The sequence below is a fragment of the Schistosoma haematobium genome, chromosome 1 (assembly GCF_000699445.3).
Source record: "Schistosoma haematobium chromosome 1, whole genome shotgun sequence".
NCBI classification, from domain to species: Eukaryota; Metazoa; Platyhelminthes; class Trematoda; order Strigeidida; family Schistosomatidae; genus Schistosoma; species Schistosoma haematobium.
In genome coordinates, this window is record NC_067196.1 from 12,775,046 (window position 1) to 12,795,865 (window position 20,820).

The window sequence follows — 20,820 nt, forward strand, 5'->3', positions numbered from 1 at the left end:
AGACGGACTACGGTATATTCCCCCTATAGTCACTAACCCATTTCTAGATTTAATCTTACAACATGCAACCTCACATGTGCCACTGATATGAGCCTCCGATATGGTGGATTGTATACGAAAGTGATCCCTAACGTATAATATTATACCTCCCCCTTTGCGACTTGAAACTCTATCAGTCTGAAACATAATATCTTATTCCTATAAAGTGGCTCGAGAAGATGAATGATTTGTCCGTTATTCCCATTAGATGAGTGTTCTAGATTGAAAAATGTTTTTTTAGTCTATCTGCACATTTTTAACTTGCAAAGCGCACTAATCAAAAGTTTACTTTGTAATCACTGTTTGGTGGTCATGGATACTAAGAAAATACAGAATGATACAAACACATTTTTTGGCCGATTTTCGCAGGTTCAAAGTTTTCTAGTTGGTTATCAAAGTCTGATGATAGATTGTTGAAGAGGCATTTGGTACTACTGAACGAACAACTTACAGTCCTGATCTAGCTGAGTTGATGAAAGAAGGTGAAAAACGGAGAAACTGGGCAGTGAGCATTTTGGAACAACTTGAAAATGTGATTCAACCGAATCCAGGTATTGTTTTCAGAGATATTAGGATTTCATTACTGCTTGTGAAAACTCGGAGAGAACATATATTTGTGGCCAAACAGTATGTAAAACGTGGGAGAAAACCGCTAGTTTTCTCCGAAATTCATTTCACAATTTTATTGTTTGTTCGAGCACACAGTGCATCTGACCCACATGCCCCTACATAGCGTGATTTCTCACTGACTGCCTAGTATTTACATGCAAACTTTTATTGTTATTTATATAATGGACACATGCCAGTGTTAGAACTAAAAACTCCATTCATCTAGGTTAAAGTGCCAAAACTGTACATTTTTTGTGCAGATTTCACGCAAAGTACGATAAATTCAGAATTCCTCAATTGTTCCTTTCTTCAACGTAAACTCAAGTAAATCGTGTCATCACTAACGAGGCGAATGTAAGATATTTTTCCTTGTATAGCTTCCCTAAAAAATGTCCACATCCATTCAAATAAGAACCATATGTCATTTAGATCATCGTCTCGTAATTTCATTCTATCGAGAAGTCTCTACAGTAATATTGTAAAGGCTACAGAAAATGTTTAGGAACGTATTCATAAGCCAGAAATATATTATACTTCTTAAAATTAATAAGATTTGGGGACAGAGGGTCTTATTTCCTTCAAAGTCTGTTTTAAGATTAAGATACTGATTAAATATTTAGAATACACAAGCTATGTAAAACCAACACATAATTTTAAACATCATGACCGTTTATAGGGACGGGATCTTGCTTTTGATTTTGAGTGCGATAAGAGACATGAAAACCCAAACATCACTCAAGTTTATCCGTGGATCGTAAATTTACATTGTTGTATAATTTTCAAAAAATTTAAAGTTACTTTCACAAAACACATCTGTCCTAGGACATTAAAATATCTCTCGAAATGAGGGATTTTACAAGTTTGTCAACGGTTTTTAGTGATTTACACCATCTGGTTGCTATATGAAACTAGAAAACTTTGCCACAAATATATTTGAATAAAATGATTTAATCTTATTGCCCCCAAATGCCCTGGTATGGCCGAGAGTGGGGTGGGTTCGCCCTCCCTCTCGAAATACTCTCATACGGCCACGCGTATACAGCCTCAGCCAGGGAAGTCCTACTCGCTGCCTTCTCGTGGCATTACTGTTGTTTACGAAATTGAGGGGACGAAAAGCGAATGTCCGGCGCTTTAACCGGATCCCAAACCAATGGAGCACATAGGCTCCAGTATCCTGCGGGAACATATGGCGTATGAACCAATCGTTGGTCACCGGCTACCATGGGACTGCATCTCCTTACGATGCTCCACTGCCTTGTGGGCCAGACCTTTAGGTCAAAGGCTAGGGGTGTGGCCCCCTAAGAAAACCACCTGCTTCGGTTTGGGCACCCGGGCAGTATCACAGCCCACACACACACAAGTATGGTGTGGCGCATATATATTTGGTGCCCTCTTGTACCGATATTTATGTGTTGAAATAAATAAATAAATACTGGTTATTTACTAACTGAACCATCGTTGGTTGTTTCAGAACATATATCACTGTATATATATATAATTTTAAGTTCTTAGTTTCCACATTTTCCACCAATAAGGTCAGCCTTTTTCAAGTAAAACTGATCAGAATTTCACAAAAAACTCAAGGGTTATAGCAATCACTTTGGTCTGAAATCAAATACATCAAAATGGATATATAATATCGCTAGATATCGAGAATCTTCCCTAACCACTTGTGAACTAAATGCAAGATAGTAGGGTAGAGAGTACGCATCCAAATATCTATATCTAGTGATAATAATTTACCTAGAAGGCATCCAGTTGGGGGCTATACTGATCTCATTGGTCGCTTAGCTTCTGGTAGAATGTTTTAAATCTACGTTTGGTTAAAATAATTACATATTACGTAATTGTTGACAGTAGCATTTATGAAAAAGTAAGGCGAGTGAGAGCTAAAGTGGTGTAATTCCTTAAGTTGTGGAATTGTCGAAAATAATTTTGGAAGAAGAAAAGACCGTCAACTGTTTGTTAGTTTATTTGTGGCAAGATGTAGATTGCCCCCAAACCTCAGGTCGTCTGGCTTGATATTCAAGCAGTTATGAAACAAGAAGTGTCCTTAGACATTCTCCTTAAAAGGCATAAAAATGGCTTTTAAAATTTTTTCTCAGCTTTTGAATTACAAGTCAAGGTCACTAGATTAAGAATTTATCTTTTAGAGATAATATCTGGGAAGAAAATTATGTATGGAAGTGTCCGATAGACTGTTGTCTGAAAATAAAAACACATGTCAAGTTCAACTTGATAGATTATTAAAAAGTCTTCAAGAAATTAATATGGGCTCGACACACCCAATTTCTAGAAACTATGTGTTTTACTTTGTTAAACAAACAAAGTTTTATCAAAAAATTATCCTGAATTGTTCTAAAAGGTTCATTAAAACAGAACACTTGTAGAACAATAATATAATAATAAATTTAGCTTAATTTTTCCTGACGTGTGAGACACTTTTATTATCAGAACTCTTTTTTTTACAACGGTAACACCAATAAAGACAATATTTCGTTGCTATCGAGGTCATCAGTGAATAGAATAATTACTACAATAGCATAATTTCGTGTAAAAGATGGTGATTTATTGTAAGACTCTTAAATAATGTATTCAGGTAAAACAATAGCATATCTCTCTGGCTTTAAATTATGCTGTTTGGAAAAATATTCTTCCAATCTTATCAAAGTATTACAAGTATAATCGTATAATTGATAATATACAAGCTTAAAAATATATTTACTGAAACGTGTACTGTTCTGACTTGTGTTATCATTATTATTCTACTTTTACAAAGTTAAAATTAGTTTTGTGTAGTACTCTTTCATCAAAATATTTATCCTTTGGTTAGCTATAGTCTATGTTTAGGTCTTTTTCCAAAATGCTATCTCAAATCTAGTTGCTAAAAAGCGTTGATTTTAAAGGAGAGAACGTTCTAAATTGAATCGGTATCAGAAACGCGAAAAAAGCTTTAAGTTATTTTTCAATGAAAACAATCAAAAATAATTAATATATGAGGAGTTTCATTATAATTACAACAAAAGTAAAGTATTAGTGTATCTTTAAAACAAAAAAATAAATGAAATACCTTATGAAGTTGAGTGAATGTTTCTTGATTCAAGCACGTTATTCTTTACAAAAATTATTCACATAATACACAAACTTGATAACTATTTACATTCTGTTTTCCATTGGTCAGCTAAGTTATTTACTGTAATTGAGAATGCCTAAAATACAGTAATCTTAATTCTTTTTAAAATAGGATATCTATTCAGCAGTTGATTTTCCTAACTTTTTCCATAGCCCTACGAATTGAAGATCTTATACTTAGAGGAATGAATAGGGAGAAAGTTCGCCTGAGTGCTAATGAACAGTTAGGTGAAAGTATGGATCGTATTAGTAGCCTAATTAATAAAAACTCACAATATGGTAAGTCGATAAATGACGTAATTAGCCCTTCAATGATTATGGTATTAAGGTATCCAAACCAAACTTGTTTGATTTCAAAATATAACTTAAACGATGGCCTAGTATTGTTTTTGGTGTACCAGAGAGATCTCATTGTCGAGAAAATAAATCTTATTTGAAAGTCATAGGTTAATACGTATGTTAGTATATTTTTATATAATTTGGATTGATACGATATAATGCACAATTATTCATCTAGACATTTCAATAATCATGTCAAAAGAGAAACGCATCCCAAACATCCGGTTATGGTTGCTCAGTGCTACCAAAACTCTGAAAGGTGATCAATTCCTGAAAATTCAGTCGACGAGGACGTTATTTCCAGCAGTAGGTCTATGGTGAAACTAAACAGAAATGCAGATAGTGAACAGCCTTGACGGCCACCACTTGAGGTTGCAAAATCAGATGACAGTTCTCTACTGTTTGTATATGTTTCCAAGCAACATCTGGGTCAGCCTCTTTTTCAGAACTACCTAAGTGTGACCTCAGGTTTTCCTGGAATCTACTTTTGGTTTTCTCGTCACCGAGTTCAACTCTAATGGGTCTTCTTAATGTGGTTTTCCTGTGTTCAGTGAGGTTCAAGCAAACGCGTGTCCGTATTAGAGCATGATCGGATTGCAAACAGGCATTCCAGAACGAGCGACAGTCTTCTATCGAGCCTCTCTAACGATGACTGATGGCAATATGGTCTTTTTGAGTCTATGATCGGTTTGATGCAGGCGGTCGCCATGTTAGACGATGTCTCTCCTTATGTTTAAAATTAATGCTTGCTAAAAATAAACGATTGTTCGAACACAGTTGCAATAGACAGTCACCATCATCTGTTTAATGAGCTGGAATACTAAAATATCTACCTAAATATCTTTCTGTTTGGTTTAAGCTACCCACCTAGGCTTTAAAGTCACCTGCTACGAGTACTATGTCTGTGCGTTTAACTTTTTGCAGAAGTTCAGAAAGCTTTCAATAAAAGTCATCTTTCACTTCATCCGGGCTGCAGTCAGCGGGAGCGTAGGCAGAGACGACGAAAAGGCAACGATGTGTGTCCCTATCCTTTCGAGTTCTTATGGAGCCATTTAGCCAAACAGCACATAGACGACTGTTAACGAGGATCCATTCTGATAGAGCTTGTTCTGCCCTCGTACTTAGTGCCATACCTACAATCGCCAGTCCGCAAGAACTAACCATCAGGTCGTCAAATAAACAGAGGGTGTATCTCGTCGGCTCTCCGTTTTTCCGAGGTGAGGTCAAGTGAATGACTACACTAGGATCCTGTATGCGTGTTTCAGAGACACAACATACATCAATGGTACGAGATTCCAGGGTCTTAGCCAGGAATTCCCGCTGGCCGATTTGGCATAGGGTGAGTACGTTAAAGTCTCCAATGTGTAGTTTGGAGCGAGGTTTCAGTAGATCTAGGACAGTGTTTTGCGCACCAGAATCGTTGGCTGTGGTAACACTTGAGGAGAAATTTGAAAGAGGAAATTTAGAGTTGAAAGTCGAGATGGGAGGAATATTTAGGGATTCAAGGGGAGATTGATTATGAATGCAGTGATCTTGAGTGCTGTTAGAGGTATGAGGACGTTTTCAATTTCTGGTTGACCTCACCATGGAGGGGTTGTTGTGGAGGTACCTGGAAAGGAAATGGGGTCAGGGGTGGTCTTTGTGACCCGAGAGCTTGACCGCAGTGCCCAAGGGGCAACTGTCTGAGGTCGGTCACACACGGCCTTTTTGTGAGTAGTTTTCGTGTTAGCTCCATACTTGCTGAGACCTTACCGCCGGAGACGGAAACCCATAGGATAAGGTGAGGTGTGCATTTTAAGGGTCGACATTTTTTAACTCATTTTTTTTTGCGTGAAGGCAGCATCGCTGTTATGTTAGTTGTCTGAAGGAAATACCTTACTGCTGTCACACCTCTGTACAGTCAGCAGTACGACTTCCACCTCAGACCTTGAGTTTGCCGCTTTTGGTCTTGCTGATCTTCAACCGACCTGTCTGGCATGGTAGGACCTTGAGGAACGATTGTTCCAGTCTGTATAGCTCGACTGGTTCATTACGATAGGTCATCCCGGCCACCATGTCAAGATAACAGCAACGTTCGGGCCGAGTAAGAGTACTTAGTATATGTGAAAGTCCTTATCGCAAGCTATTTTATCCGTTACTTAGGTATAATGTACCCTTAAGTCCATTTTTCTGCTTATTGTTGAGCATTTCTATAGTTCCCTTACCTCTGGTTCAGTGATGATTATTCTGTAGAAATTATAATCTGTGAACTACATTTCTTAGTCCAGTACAAGGCTTGTGTGCATAAGATAGACTTTTCTAGTTTCTGTAATCAATCTAGAGTCTAAACCGTTTTCTGCTAGGTATATATTTATTGAATATAATGTCACCCCAGTGTTTATGGTATCACATTCACTGGAATCGGCTATATACCTAAGTATCTATCGTTGCAGGTGAGATTTAGTCTAATGAGTATATTTCGTTAAATGTAATCTTACTTTTTGACCCTATTATTAATAATTCTGATGGCACAGCTTCACACCATTATCTAAAATCAGATATTCACATACAAAACTCTAAAATCATATTTATTACTCTTCAGCAATGGTATCTCCTATTTTATGCAACTTAAGATAAACTGAAAAGACATTTAATGTAATAATTTATATTTTCCGAATGGTCAAGTCCGTTCAGTTCCCGTTTACGCTGGCCATTAAGTTTGTAAGTATTCTTGTAAGTATTGAGTTAATATTCCCACTAACGACAAAGAACCTAAACTACAGTCAGCATAACGAACAAAGTATTGGTTAATTATAAAATCGGAATCAACATGATATATATATATATACTTATGGATCTGATCTACCAACTGTTCTTGTAGTTAAATATGCGGGGAAGTTAGTCGCGGAGCTAGTTAACGGTCTTGATGGTCTAGGCTATTCAATATAACCTTGAGACTGAGAATGTGTGGGCTCGATTTGTGACTAATTAGCCTTGAGGACAGAGAACTATCCTATTCACTGACGATTGCTCTGCTATGCGGGCAGTGACTGTTTATCAGGACTTGAGAAAAACTGACTGACAGAAACATCAACACACATATTCTTTTTAACATAAGGGTACATAAATAAATAAATAAACAATGGGACCAGAACTCACTATAAATGAGAAAATACAATATATGTCAAATTAAGGTATTTGGAGTATAAAAATAGACATAGGACGCGTGTTCAAATTACAATAAATTTCGGATAAAATATATGACTATAGTTTATAGATTAAATGAAAGCTTATAATTAAGGGAGTAGGGGAGTTACATAAACATAAAATCATCCACATGAGCTACAAATTTTCTCCACCATCTCAGTTACATAAAATGGATGTTAATAGTTATAGTCTAATAATTAAACATACAATGTCCCAAAAAGTAGTTTTCATAGTTTGTTATTTCTTCTTAATTAGCTACACGGTAGAATTTATAAATTTGTTTCAAATGAGGTCTTCGTGCTGACCATAGTGTCGCATCTATGTTAAAAAATATGTTGTTTACTTCTTTACATAAATAACTGTAAAGTAGATGAAAAGATCTTAGATTACATTGTTCATTAGTTAACCAACTCAAGCAAGTGAAACTGAATAAGATGAATTTATTTATTTCGTGGAGTTTTCGTCAGCTCCTTATAATCTAGAAACACCAATAACAATCATAATAATAAAGATTAGTATAATGACGACAATAGTTATGGAGGAGTTATAAGTTCGGTAAAACAAGAAGTAAGTGGATAGAATTCGCTAATGTTGGGAGAAAGACAGCATCAAAGTTGATGAAATAATTAGCATGATTTATTCTTGACAAAATGTTGCACCGAAAACGACGTATCCATTCGCTAAACTAATTTTGTTGTGTTGCTCATTAAAATAGAAACAGTAGGCAAATTTGCACCCCATATTACCTCCAATTGTATTTATCAGTTTACATGTTCATGCCAAAACATTTTTATTGGAGGAACGGAAAGGAGGCTTCTTGTTTGTATCTCGAAGCACATTCCATAAAGGATGAAAAAGCCAACGTATTTTCAACAATGTTATTGTTCACCATCTGCTCGATAATGGAAACAAGTTCGGTACTTTAAAATCGTTTAAAATAACCAATACTCAAACAAATTGTAGTTTACTACGTTCCGTTAATGCCATCGCTGCTAAAAATTTGAAGTTGAGCCTATGTATTCGAAAGAAGATAACTACTTAGTCTCTAACAACCGTGGTAACTTTTAGTTTTCAACATTCAACTGCTCAGCATTTTTATCCTATAAAAATTACTTTCTTTCAATCATGGGCTATTTTTTTATCTTTACTTATGTTACTCTGTTAATATAATCAGTTTTATGGCTGCTGAAAAGTAACTTCGACATTAGTTTGTATTCTCTAGAAGCATCTCTGTCTGGAATTTTCACATCTGATGACATACAAATATTCATTTACTTCACTACTTTATAATTCTTTGATACTTTCTTGAGTTATACCCAGTATATTAATTACTACCTCCGTCATTCACAACCACATCTGGCTAATTCTTGTACAAATGTTGTTTCATATTTTATTGGTATGATGTGGTCTGTCTGATTGGTATATAAACCGAGTATGTTTGAAATACATGATTCATATCGCAGAGGCTCGGATTGGTGTTCTGGACTTAGCTGGCTGGGCTAGGTAGAAATCGGGACCAATCAGGACTCTTGGCTGCTCATACGGGTTTTCGCGTCATTGATCCGATCGATAAGTCACTGCTCTCTAATCGGCGGTCACGAGTATAACAAATAGTTGAAAGTTTACCGGGTTTGTTCTTGTGAATAAGACATGAACTCAATAAATCACTAGTTGGATGAATACCAGTACATACAGGAAATCTTGTTTTCTTTGTTATCTGTGTAAAAAATTCAAACATATGTTTCTCAGTTGTAAGGCACACCTTTACATTGTCAGGTAAGACGTAGAATTCGTAATGTTTTTTTGTTGAAATCACTAACCACTCTAAGTTAGACAACTATTAAAAACTTGGAGGCGTTCAACGGCTGTTTGGGCGTAGTATATGACTCGCCAGCAGTGCACATCCATAACCTCATAACCAGGAATCGAATTCAAGGCTATCGGTTTCGCGCGTGAACGCCTAAACTGTAGACCACTGAGTAGATATCCAGTGGTTTGCAAGTCTGTCTTTGATTAGTCGTTATCATATTATTTGTACATTACCAATCTTACTCTTTCAAACGGAACGAACTAAATGAACAAGGTCAAAACAAGGTAGGAAATAATTGTTCATGTGCATTTGTTTGAATCAGTTATACTTCTGTCCGACTTTTTAGTATTCATTAAGACAATTCTCGAAATAAAGTGTATTTGTTGGCAGCCAGAAAACATGATCTAATGACAATATATATGTATATCGACGTAAAATAACTTCCGATGTGCAATTACATTTTACATAACAATATTATCTTGAAATCTATACCGATATATTTGGTAACAATACAGTAAGAAACAAATATCTGGATGATGATCATCAAGAAGATAAATACTAAAGAACCACCATACGTAGAGCTTAAAGTTCTCAGTTGAAATTAAAACTTGCAATCATCATGATAATTGGAATCAATTTAAGTTCACTTTTCGTAAAACAGTGTTCACCAATAATAGAATCTATTCTAAGTTATGAACATCAATGGTCATTTAACTTTGTTGGATTTCTAATGATTTTTCACTTAATTTCATTTCATACTGTATGAGAAAATGTTAAATTTTTAGGAATAAGCCATAACAGGACAGTTTTTTTTCGATCAATCTTAGACAACATAGAAGAGATACAAATATGCAATTATATTATATAAAATGATTGGAATAAAATTTTGTTTCTAGGTTCATCGGGTGATGCACTTAAGAAATGTGCAATGGCTCAAATGGAAATTGGACAATCTGAAAGAAAATTGCAAGAAACTGTCACTTCGGAATACATTAAATGGTTACGCTCTTACATAGCGTCTGAAGCCAAATTAGCAAAAGTAACTTTTTTTTAAATATCATGTTAATTTTTTCTGATTATCAATATTTTGATAAGTAAGTCAACTGTTTTTTATCTTTTGCTGCTTTCTCTTACTTTTTTCTACATTATAAATTCATGTTCAAACAAGTACTTTTCTTATAATTGGCATTAATATCAAGTTGTTTCTTTAATGCACTTACCTGTATAAACATGCTTTCTGTTTTTAAATTTAACACTCATTTCACTCTATTTGTGTATATTTAATTGGATGACTAACATGTAATGTTTGGTTGCATAATAATTTATGTTCCTATTTGTGAAAAGCATTCGTTGAATTTCAGCAAAACTATTGAATAATATTCTACTGTCTATTCACAAATAATATTTGACGTGATCGTATAATTACTCTTAAGTCGAAAGCCGAAAAGTAGTTAGAATGGAACACTGAACACAATTAGTTAATAACAACCTAGCATTTAACACTGTACTATCACAATGAGTTTGTGAAGATTGTTGAATTTCAAATACTGATGACAATCATGTTCTCATTAGTTATTAGTTCCAAGATGTAACTCCTAGAGTTCTAGTGAGAGGCCGTGACCAATGAAGTTCAATCTATATCGGCTACAAAACGGATATCCACCTTAGACAATGGATGAAGCGTTGCACAAGGTCACAGATTAATTGAAGGTAGATATTAACACCGTCGAACGTTGGCTCAGTAGTTTAGAGGTTAGGGGTTCGTGCTCGAGGCCGAAGGTCCTGGGTCCGAGTTCCTGGTGTGGAGTCGTATAAACACACTGCTGAGGAGTCCTGTGCTAGGATGAAACGGCTATCCAGTGCTTCCAGGTTTCCAATGGTTGTCTAGCTTAGATCGACTTGTGGTTTCAACTGAAAATTCTGAATTTGATGCACTTCATTCCTAATAATCACAGGTTTTGGTACCATATGGATACACTTCATGTACTATATCAGTTGATGTACTTTTAAAGATTTATTTTCTGGAGAATTTATACTGCAAATACACTTGTTACTTTTGTCCATAAATTTTGTGATTAGATTTGTTAGGAGAAAATACACTGTATGTCCAAATCATCATTGGTTTTTCTGTCAAACAAAAATTAAAGTCAATTCAGAAAAGAAAATTTTTTTTCTCGATCATATCGTGTACGCAGGCTATACAGTTGTATTTACAGTTAATTAATAAATAGTCTTTTAAAAAATAGAGGATTACGTAGTTTCAGGCGTCGAAAGAAAATTGTATAACAACAGACAATTTAAAGAATGGTATTAAGATGAATCCGAATTTATGGAAGATAACTTTTCACTTGTCGAATATGAGAAAGGTGATGATTAAATTCGATAGAACGTGAAAGTGATAATAGCTCTTCAAAATTTTGCAGTAGTATTCCCCTTAAACTCAATGCTCATGGAAAGAATACTTTTATGAACTGTTGCAGGTTTTCTAGACTAATTTTGGTTTCATGTTTTTTTTTCGATGGATCTAGATGGATAGCCATATGTTTTCGGAACATATTTGCCAAGCTTTTAAGGATAAACATTGAAATAAATTTCTCTTCCTTTTTAATGGAGCCCAGCCATGAAAATTCATATATTAGCCATTTCAGGTTGCACTATGCCATCTGATTTTCTTCTCAATAAGAAATCAAAGAAGTGAAATTCTAAATTCGTCTAAGCCAAATGTAAATTTAATTAACTGATGACAGCTGTTTTACTTATCCAAGATGACAATTAGGTCACCATTTTCATCACAAATGAGCAAAGTGTCATCTATATATCTTTTGTGTAGATGAAAGCCATTCGTATTTGGTTGAAGTACGGTATGCTCAACAGTGACCATAAAAAAACACATTAGAAGAGGGTCAATTGGTAAATCCATAGTTTTTCTATTTCGCTTTAAAGAGTTCTTTATTTTCGATGCTTTGTTCCTGTATATGACTAGATTTGTTTTCTTTTTGGTGGATATTTGCAGCAAGAACGAGACAAATTGGAAAATGCTCGATTGGATTTAGATCGTATTAAAACATCAAAGAAACGTGCAAAAGATAACAAACAGCATGTAAGGCTTGTGTCTTTCTTTAAAGTTTTTGTGTTGTGAATTTAATTTGTCTACTAGTGTACCATTTTTTAAACAAATAGTTTATTTCGCTCATCTAGCTAAAATAAATAATAAGGAATGTAAGTAAACAAGTAATCGTATTAAGTTAGATGTAGTACTGGGGAAATGTTAAAAAGAACATAATGTTTACAATGATTTTTATTGGTTAGGTTTTGTGATGTTGAAGTGAGATAGGGAAATCAAACTGCTTCACTAAAATATGCAAACCATACATTAAATACATTACTTGCACACCTTCCTTCAGTTATCCTTTACATGCTTTATGATTCCTTCAATTCTGTTGTTATTACAATTGTACTTTGTTTTCCTTCCTGTTCTCTTCAATTCAATCTTCTGTCGACAGGCATTTCACTTCCGATTGAGGCTACATACTACTTATATCTGTCAACATAAGTAGTGTACACCACAATATGACTATTATCTGATCGTAGCAACGAATGTTTGGTAAGGTGTACTTAACATTGCTGGGGGTTTATAGAAATTATTGAATTTTTATAGATTGCTTCACGAACTAATGCTTTATACCAATGATGCTTATGTGCTTACTACCGAGCGATCCCGGGAGTTATAGTGGGATGCTCTGTCTAGTGGAGCTCGGCCTTGTCGTGTGCAAGTTATTTATTCATCTCAGGCAACGAAAGGTGGTAGAGAAATATCGTGAATTGATCAAAGTTATAAACGCACACCATTGGATACAGGCTCGGTTTTCCATAAGTTAATCGATCGCCGCGGAATCCGAAGGTCCTAGGTTCGATCCCCTGTAGTAGGGGCATAGATGAGCTTTGTTGTGGAGTTCCATAATGAGACGAAACAGCTGCTCAGTGTTGCCTGGTTTTCAATGGTTGTTCAGCTAGGACCAGCTCATGATGTAAACTTTGGAAACGTACGTACATATAAAATGACCAGTGGTCTTGAGTGCTGTTGGGAGTTGGACGTAATCCCATCTGACTGGTCACAATCATTGATTGTCCCAATATATAAGAAAGGGTCAAAATCATTTTGTGACAACCATAGAGGGATTAGTTTGACTAAAATTGCATCTAAAATGCTAGCATCAATAACTAAGACTCGTGAACTGCAAACACGAGAAAATCAGGCCGGCTTCAGATTTGGTCGTGGCTGCATCGACCATATATTCACCATTTGTCAGGTTCTAGAACACAAGGATGCTTATTGGCATCCGACAACGGTGGTCTTTGTTGACTTAAAAGCAGCATTTGACTCCGTAGACCGCGAGATTCTGTGGTAGTGTCTGTCATTGAAAGGCGTACCACAGAAGTACATAAACCTTATGAGGGCTCTTTACTCGAACACTACTAGTCGAGTCAGGGCTTATGGCGAACTGTCATTTGCTCTTGCAACCTCAAGTGGTGTCCGTCAAGGCTGTCCACTTTCTCCATTTTTGTTTAACTTCATCATAGACCTACTGATGGAAATAACGTTCTCATCGACTGAATTTTCGGGCATTGATGTCCTACCAGGAGGTCCACTTATCGACTTAGAATACGCAGATGATATAGTCCTGTTTGGTGAAGACGTTTATCAAATGCAGAGTCTTTTGGTAGCACTGAGCAACAGTGCCAGAATGTTTGGGATGCTCTTCTCCTCTAAATGCAAGTTGTTGCTTCAGGACTGGTCTGCGTCAGCACCTGAACTAGATATATGGAGTGAAATAGTCAATCGCGCCGACAACTTCACTTATCTTAGGAGTTTGATCAGCCCTAATGGGTTGGTGTCTGACGAAATCTGAACACAGATTCAGAAAGGTCGTTTGGCTTTTGCCAACTTACTTCACCTGTGGTGGAGGCGAAACATCTGTCTATAAATTAAAGGACGAGTATATTGTGCAGCAGTTCGTTTTGTTCTACTTCACGGCTGTGAAACGTGACCATTAAGAGTCGAAGATACTCATAAGTTACTTGTATTTGATCATAGATGTCTTAGAAGTATTGCCAGCATCTGTTGGGATCACCGGGTAAATAATAGTGAGTTTAGACACAGGGTATTAGTGGATGATGGTAAGTCAGTTAATGGGGTTGTAAATCGTCATTGACTGAAATGGTTGGGCCACGTGTTATGTATGCCTGGACATCGATTACCACGACGCGCAATGCTGACTAGTGTTGCAGACGTTTGGAGTTAGGGACGGCCAAACCAAGACGTGGTACTAGTCCTTGAAGTCACTAACTTCTGGTCTGAGCCATGTTGGTAGATGCAGACTACTTGGTTGGGGTCCGCGCAACTATTGTAACCAATGGTTGGAGACTTGGGTGACATTGCTCAGAATCGATCATAATGGCGTAGATGTATACACTCTTTGTCTTCTCCCAAACCGCGAGATTAAAATTACTTCATACATTTCTTTCTACGAACTGATTCTTTCTTCCTGTACTATATCCTTATACAATCTTTCTTTTATATATTACTACCATTGAAATAACTACTTCTATGAACTTGGCGTTCATCTTATTGTGTTAATTAGGTATAGCAACTTGGACCGATGTACATATTTGCCTGGTCCTACATTGTAGCTGACTGACTGACTGATAAAATGATCGTATTTTTCATCATTTTTTTTCTAATAAGTTTAAATTACCAGTCCAAAGAAATGTTTTGAATTAATTAGGGTAAGTAGGAAAGGTTACGATTGATCATAATTTTTTTGATTACGAATCATTTAAAAGACAGCCACTATTTTCGCTTAATGAATTTAGTGACTGTCATAGGCTCTCATTTCAGAAAATTTCACAGCGATATACTACCAATTATCTTTATTACAATTCAAAACATCGTAAGAGCTAATCATCAATTAGTTTACTTTGTTATACATAAAATTACTGGCAATTAATTGTGAGAAAATAGATACATGTATAAAGTTTCAATTCTTAGATTTATTGACATTAGAACCGTTCATACATCCTTATTAATCGGCTTTACGGCTAAGTGTCCTGTTTTAGTTTCGATACTGTGGACTTTTCGATGTGTTCATCTGAAGATGTATGTCAACTGGTAATTCAATACACTTCTAGCTCAGAGAGTTTAACAAATCTTTAACTGCATAGCTTACATCACTGACTGTTCTTAATCGAATAACTATTAAAAATCAGAATTTATTGAATAGCTGTTTCATCCTAGTATGAGACTCATTAGACCCAGGGCTTTCAGATAACACAACAATTATTTAACAGTTGAACCATTAGGTTGATATCCAGCACCAATCTATGGTGTTGACTGTATACTTTTCCGAAATCTCCACAAACTTTTTGGATATTAAAGTCTTCATGCCAAATCTTTAAAATTATTTCATCTACATAAATTTATACATATGACTATGCATTCTTTTCCTGCTGAAGACATTTGATCAATCGTTGAAAGATGCCGAATCAGCATTCAATATTCAGTGTGAAACCACTAGACGTTGTTTACAAGAAAGCATAGACAAATTTGTAAGTTATACGCAGTCATTTTAAAATTGTTGGCTATTATTAATGTTATCATTATTACCATACATGGATTTGAGGATTCTGAAGTAGTTAAGAATTTTTCCTGCCATTGACCATTTCCGTGGGGTGAAATTGTTGAAAACCATGACAATAAATAAACCATAACCGTAATTAAGATGTAGTTGATTTGAACAGTTGTGACTATTATTCAAAATGTATTGCTTGCTGTCACTGATAGAGTACCCCGCCCAACCTTCTTGCTTTCTAATAATCATGTATTATTGCATCTGTGCACTATTATCCAGTTTAATGTGTAATATTAAAATAGGAAAGTTAGTTAGTCAACCATACTTGTTTAAGATATTATTCATGTAGAATTTAATAATTAGGATCTGTTGCTTAAAATTATTCGTCGAATAAATTCTAAATCAAAATAAAAAATCTACTGCATCATAAAAAGGACAGGAATACACTTTTTCGCTGATCCTTTGTTCTCTGAGTTGAATGGTTTGATCGAGAAGTTCTTATTGTTCTTCTGAACAACATCATCAGCTTAAACTTCAGGTAAGAATAAGGTATTTAGGTTTCTTCATATATGACTGGTAGCTTGTCGTCGTCTTCATGAAAAACAATTAGCCGTCAAATGCTATGATGTATTTTTGCTTGTATCAATGCGCATGAAAAATTGCGGGCACATATTCGACCGGGAAAGTCTCGAGATATTTGGTAGGGGGAAATAATTAAGACCAAAAAAGTTTCACCATTTTAGCTCTTAAGTTAATCAATAATCAATAAAAACTCCTAAATCAAACCAGTTTATCAACTTATCAGAAAAAGGATGGACATTTAGGGGGTCGAGAATCAGGTTAAAGGGAGAAACATTCAAAATAAATATGCAGACAACAACGAGTTAAAGATCAACGATGACCTGTCAAAATCAAGGTTGTGAGGACAAGCTACCAGTCCTATGGGGAAGATTTCGACTATCTCACTTCTATTTGAACTTTGTGTCGATGATGACGTTCAGAAGTACAACGGAAGCTTCACAATTAATCCATCCAGCTCGGATAACGAAAACCCATCAAAAATCACCCATCTGAGCTATTAATCTTTTCCACCATCCCAGAATTCATTTCAAATCCTCTAAATATGAATAACGAAAACCCCTGAGACATTGTTATTTTTTCAGGTAGTGTTTTGATATAAGCTTATGTAACACATATTTATTTTCAATGGTTGAGATCATGAGTCAATTGAAGCTACGTTACGTAAAGCACGATTGACGCTTTTTACAAAAGTGAATTCGACCATAGAAAACAATTCAAGTATTCTGTGTATTGAATCAAATAAAATCACTACAAATGTCTGGCTATTGTTTTTCTCTTTTTTCATCTAAATAGATGTGTTTTATACCTTCAAAGTAGTTTTAGTTTTGTTAGCTTACTTTATTGGATACATTTCTAAACAAAATTATTTTTCTGATTATCGGTTTTATAAAAACTTAACTATTTAGTTTATTTTTTATTTCCTTATTTATTGAAAAACAATACTACTCACACTACTACTATTTACAATAATTAGGACTCACAAAAAGAAGAGTTGAAAAAACTTTTAAAAGCTCAATCGGAACACTTTAGAGTGTGTTCAGATGCAGTGGAATCGGCATTACGTGCGATCTAAAAAAAATCCGGGAACTCAGACTAATTCAAAAAGAAGGTAAGATTTTATTGCCAATTTACATTTGTATAATACACACACATACATATTTATCATTGTAAATGATGCCGTCTAAATGATTGTTTTCTCTGAAAACATTTTTTAATGCAAATAAATTGCCTGTGTTGGTTTTCAGTAGTACATTGTTGTTTATTTTCTTTTTTTAAGCAAAAAATTGCGTCAGTCAGTGTGTATCATTAAAAACTAGATAACAACAGAACCATATTTCTTAGATCACATAAATTGATTCTATGCAAATTTTAGTCATCTATATGATAAAGGTTATTTATGCAATTTTATGAAAAACCACTTTAACGTGCACCTTAACTTGATTGTACATTTTTTTACTTATTATTCAAACACTTCTTACTGATACTGTTTTTCTAGAAAACTTCTATGTTTACTGTGTTTAAACTTCTGATATAAAATAGTTTACACATTTGTATTCATTATTATGCAACTTTTTAAGAAGTATACTTTTTTTGACTATTCGTACGTAACACATAGGGTTAGCTTGTTAGTCATAAATCATATGAACACAAATATGGAATATCCGACGTTTCTATAATTAGTATCAGAACAGAACGAGAAATTTATCAGGATGAAAATGAAGGAGCTTGAGTCATTTTTTGTTGATATTATAGAAAATCAATGTGGCCGAAGCAATGTTTGTACATAACAAAGGTATGAGAGTTAGTAATTCGTATTTTTCAGCTTGTTGAATATAGCCCAATACGTACGATCTGGTTGACGGAGAGACTTTGTTTTCGGTTAGCGATTAAAATGGTTTTGGAACTTGAAACTGAACACTGGTAGGGGGGTTATTTTAGGTACAGAACTATCGGCAAGACTATAATTTAGGGATGAACCAATCAGATTTCAGATCACAAGTCTTGGATTTTGGCGCAAAATTCTTTCACTCATTTGGCTATATACCATTGTGGTGTTATAGCTGATGCCGGTTCGTGATGAAAACATTAATAGGTCAACCGCACTAATATATAACCCTCATTTAATCTTAGTAGTTAAGTAGACATTTCAAGATCATTTTAGCGTTGTTAAAAGGTCGTCAATAATCATACGCTAAACGAAATCAAAAATATACGACCCAACTGATTTGTACATATGCTAATTATTTTAGCTACATTTGTCATTAATTTTCGAGGTTTGATCACATCTAATCTCTTTTACTAGTGTCTTACCATTGTTGTACTTCCATTATACTGAGAATCCAAACAAACCCAATATACATCGACGTACTTCGTTGAAAATGATTTATCAAATTAGTTGTACTAGTAATTCAAATGCTGTCTGTTTGACCGGTTGATTTTGCTTGTTCAAACAAAAGCTCACTTTTTAATCCTGGTAAAAAAGCAATAAGTTATTAAAACTTTGGGGTAGATCTACATAATTAAATCATTTATGCTACAGAACAAGTGAAGTTACACTATTATATACTGCCTGATGATTAGGAAACACTTTTCAAGTCCATTCAAATCTCAACTGTATATCTTTAAACATTTAATTTTCTTATAACCTTTTCTATTTAATTATAATTACAGAATGAAGACACGAGGGTCCTTCTTTAATAATAATATTAATAGTAATAAAACGAATGGATTTCTGATAATGTTCCTCAACATTTACATCATTTTATCATTTCATATTTACAAACTACTTATATTTCTACTTAAATATCTGTGATACATTTAGAATTTTTTTGAATGTCACTTTTTCATACAAATTTTTTCTTTAACAATTACTTGTGTTGTTTCATAACGATTTCACACGTATAAAAGGAAATAAATGCAGAACAAATGTTGATTTCTTCCGCGTCTTATTGTTATACATTGTTTTGCAGAAGAAAATCATTTATTATTTTTATAGCAAATAACATCACGTGAAATTCTACTTCAACGGTTGTTTCCTTCCGTGACAGAAAACCGTTTTCCAATAAAAACTAAGATGAACCACTGAGTCAGTGACGAGGATACTAATCGCCTTAGGGTCACAATGCATTCAACAAAATAGGGTTTGGAATTAATACTGGGAGTCAAGATAAAGTGTTGGTTAGTTTTTCTCAAGGACCAACATCAGCTATTGTACAGCGATTCTGAAATGTATATACCTTGGTTTTGACGTAAACAGTAATTTACAAATTATTATAAGCAGAGATACATGGTGGCTATTAGTGGAATCCAGGACTTGCGTTTCGTTCCATTTGGGACTCGTCAGCTGGGTTTGCTTGCATCCCAGAGTTGGTGTTCACTCTGGGACTGGAACCTAGTACCATTCGCTTCAAACGGCATTGCATTTTCTACCTGATAATTATGTATGTCCAAGTAGATACTCGCTCGTGACATGGGGTGAAGTTTAATTCATTTGCATTGGATTTTTGTATATTCCTATTGATGCTTAGGACTGTAACTCATCAGTCTGCTTTTGGCTGACGTGATGGCGTTTGAAGCGAACGGTAGTAGATTGGAGTCCTGGAGTAAACACTAACTATAGGGTTCAAGTAAATCCTGTTGAAAAGTACCAAATGGGACGGAATGAGCATACTAGATTCCATTGATAGGCACCATCCATCTCTGTTTATCATGGTAATATCGAGGTAGTCCGCATAGAATGCACATATGCCAAAAGAGACCCACCAGTCACAGTCCCAAACATCAATGACAAGATTTAAAGAGCTAGTACTAAAGGATCATTTCATTACGAAGTTAAGTGGACGAAAATCGGGTCTTCGGTGCCTAAACAGGTTTGGTAGGTACCGAATATCTATATAGAGGAGATGAAAAATCCTGATTAGAAACCAGTGGTGTATATGAACTCCAGAATTCTGGAATAAAAAATGGTGTATGAACCCATTTCTAGTCACTGGCTACCATGCGACCTCATCTAATGTTCCACTGCCTTGTGGATTAGACCTCTCGGTCAAAGGCTCGCGAAGTGACTTTCTAAGAAAACTATCTCCTTCGGTCCGGGAACCAGGCAGTATCCCGGCCTGCACACGGATTGTGTGGCGAATAAATATTTTGGCACCCTTTGTACCGATGTTTATGTTTAAATTAATAAATAGAATAGTTAAGGTGGGATCAGTTTAAAATCAATTGTTTTTTTGGAATCGGAAATAGTTTCTTAATTATATTGCATAAGCGTGAAGTCATTTGACTGAAAAGCGATTCCTATAGACCACCATTAAGAAAATAATGAATTGATTTATTCCGCTGAAGTCTTTCACCAACAAGCTGTGATACTGACTACTGTCTATAGTTTACATCTCATGTAAATAAGTTGACAAAATGACTATAAACGGGGAAAATCATTTATTTTATCTTGATTTCCTTAACGTCATAGGTTTACTTGGAATTAAAGTTTTGGCC

The 20,820-nt window shown here is 35.1% G+C and overlaps 1 protein-coding gene across 1 annotated transcript; it reads left to right on the forward strand.

The window, feature by feature from the left end:
- Window positions 1-222: 222 nt before the first annotated feature.
- On the forward strand, window positions 223-19,485 carry MS3_00002832 (uncharacterized protein; the record flags this gene model as incomplete). The annotated part of the gene is made up of 8 exons (XM_012937169.3): window positions 223-408; window positions 449-590; window positions 3,934-4,059; window positions 10,012-10,154; window positions 12,129-12,215; window positions 15,629-15,721; window positions 17,300-17,434; window positions 18,997-19,485. The coding sequence occupies 7 exons, from the start codon at window positions 223-225 to the stop codon at window positions 17,396-17,398; spliced, it is 876 nt and encodes a 291-aa protein (XP_012792623.2). The 3' UTR covers window positions 17,399-17,434; window positions 18,997-19,485.
- Between the last annotated feature and the right edge of the window lie 1,335 nt (window positions 19,486-20,820).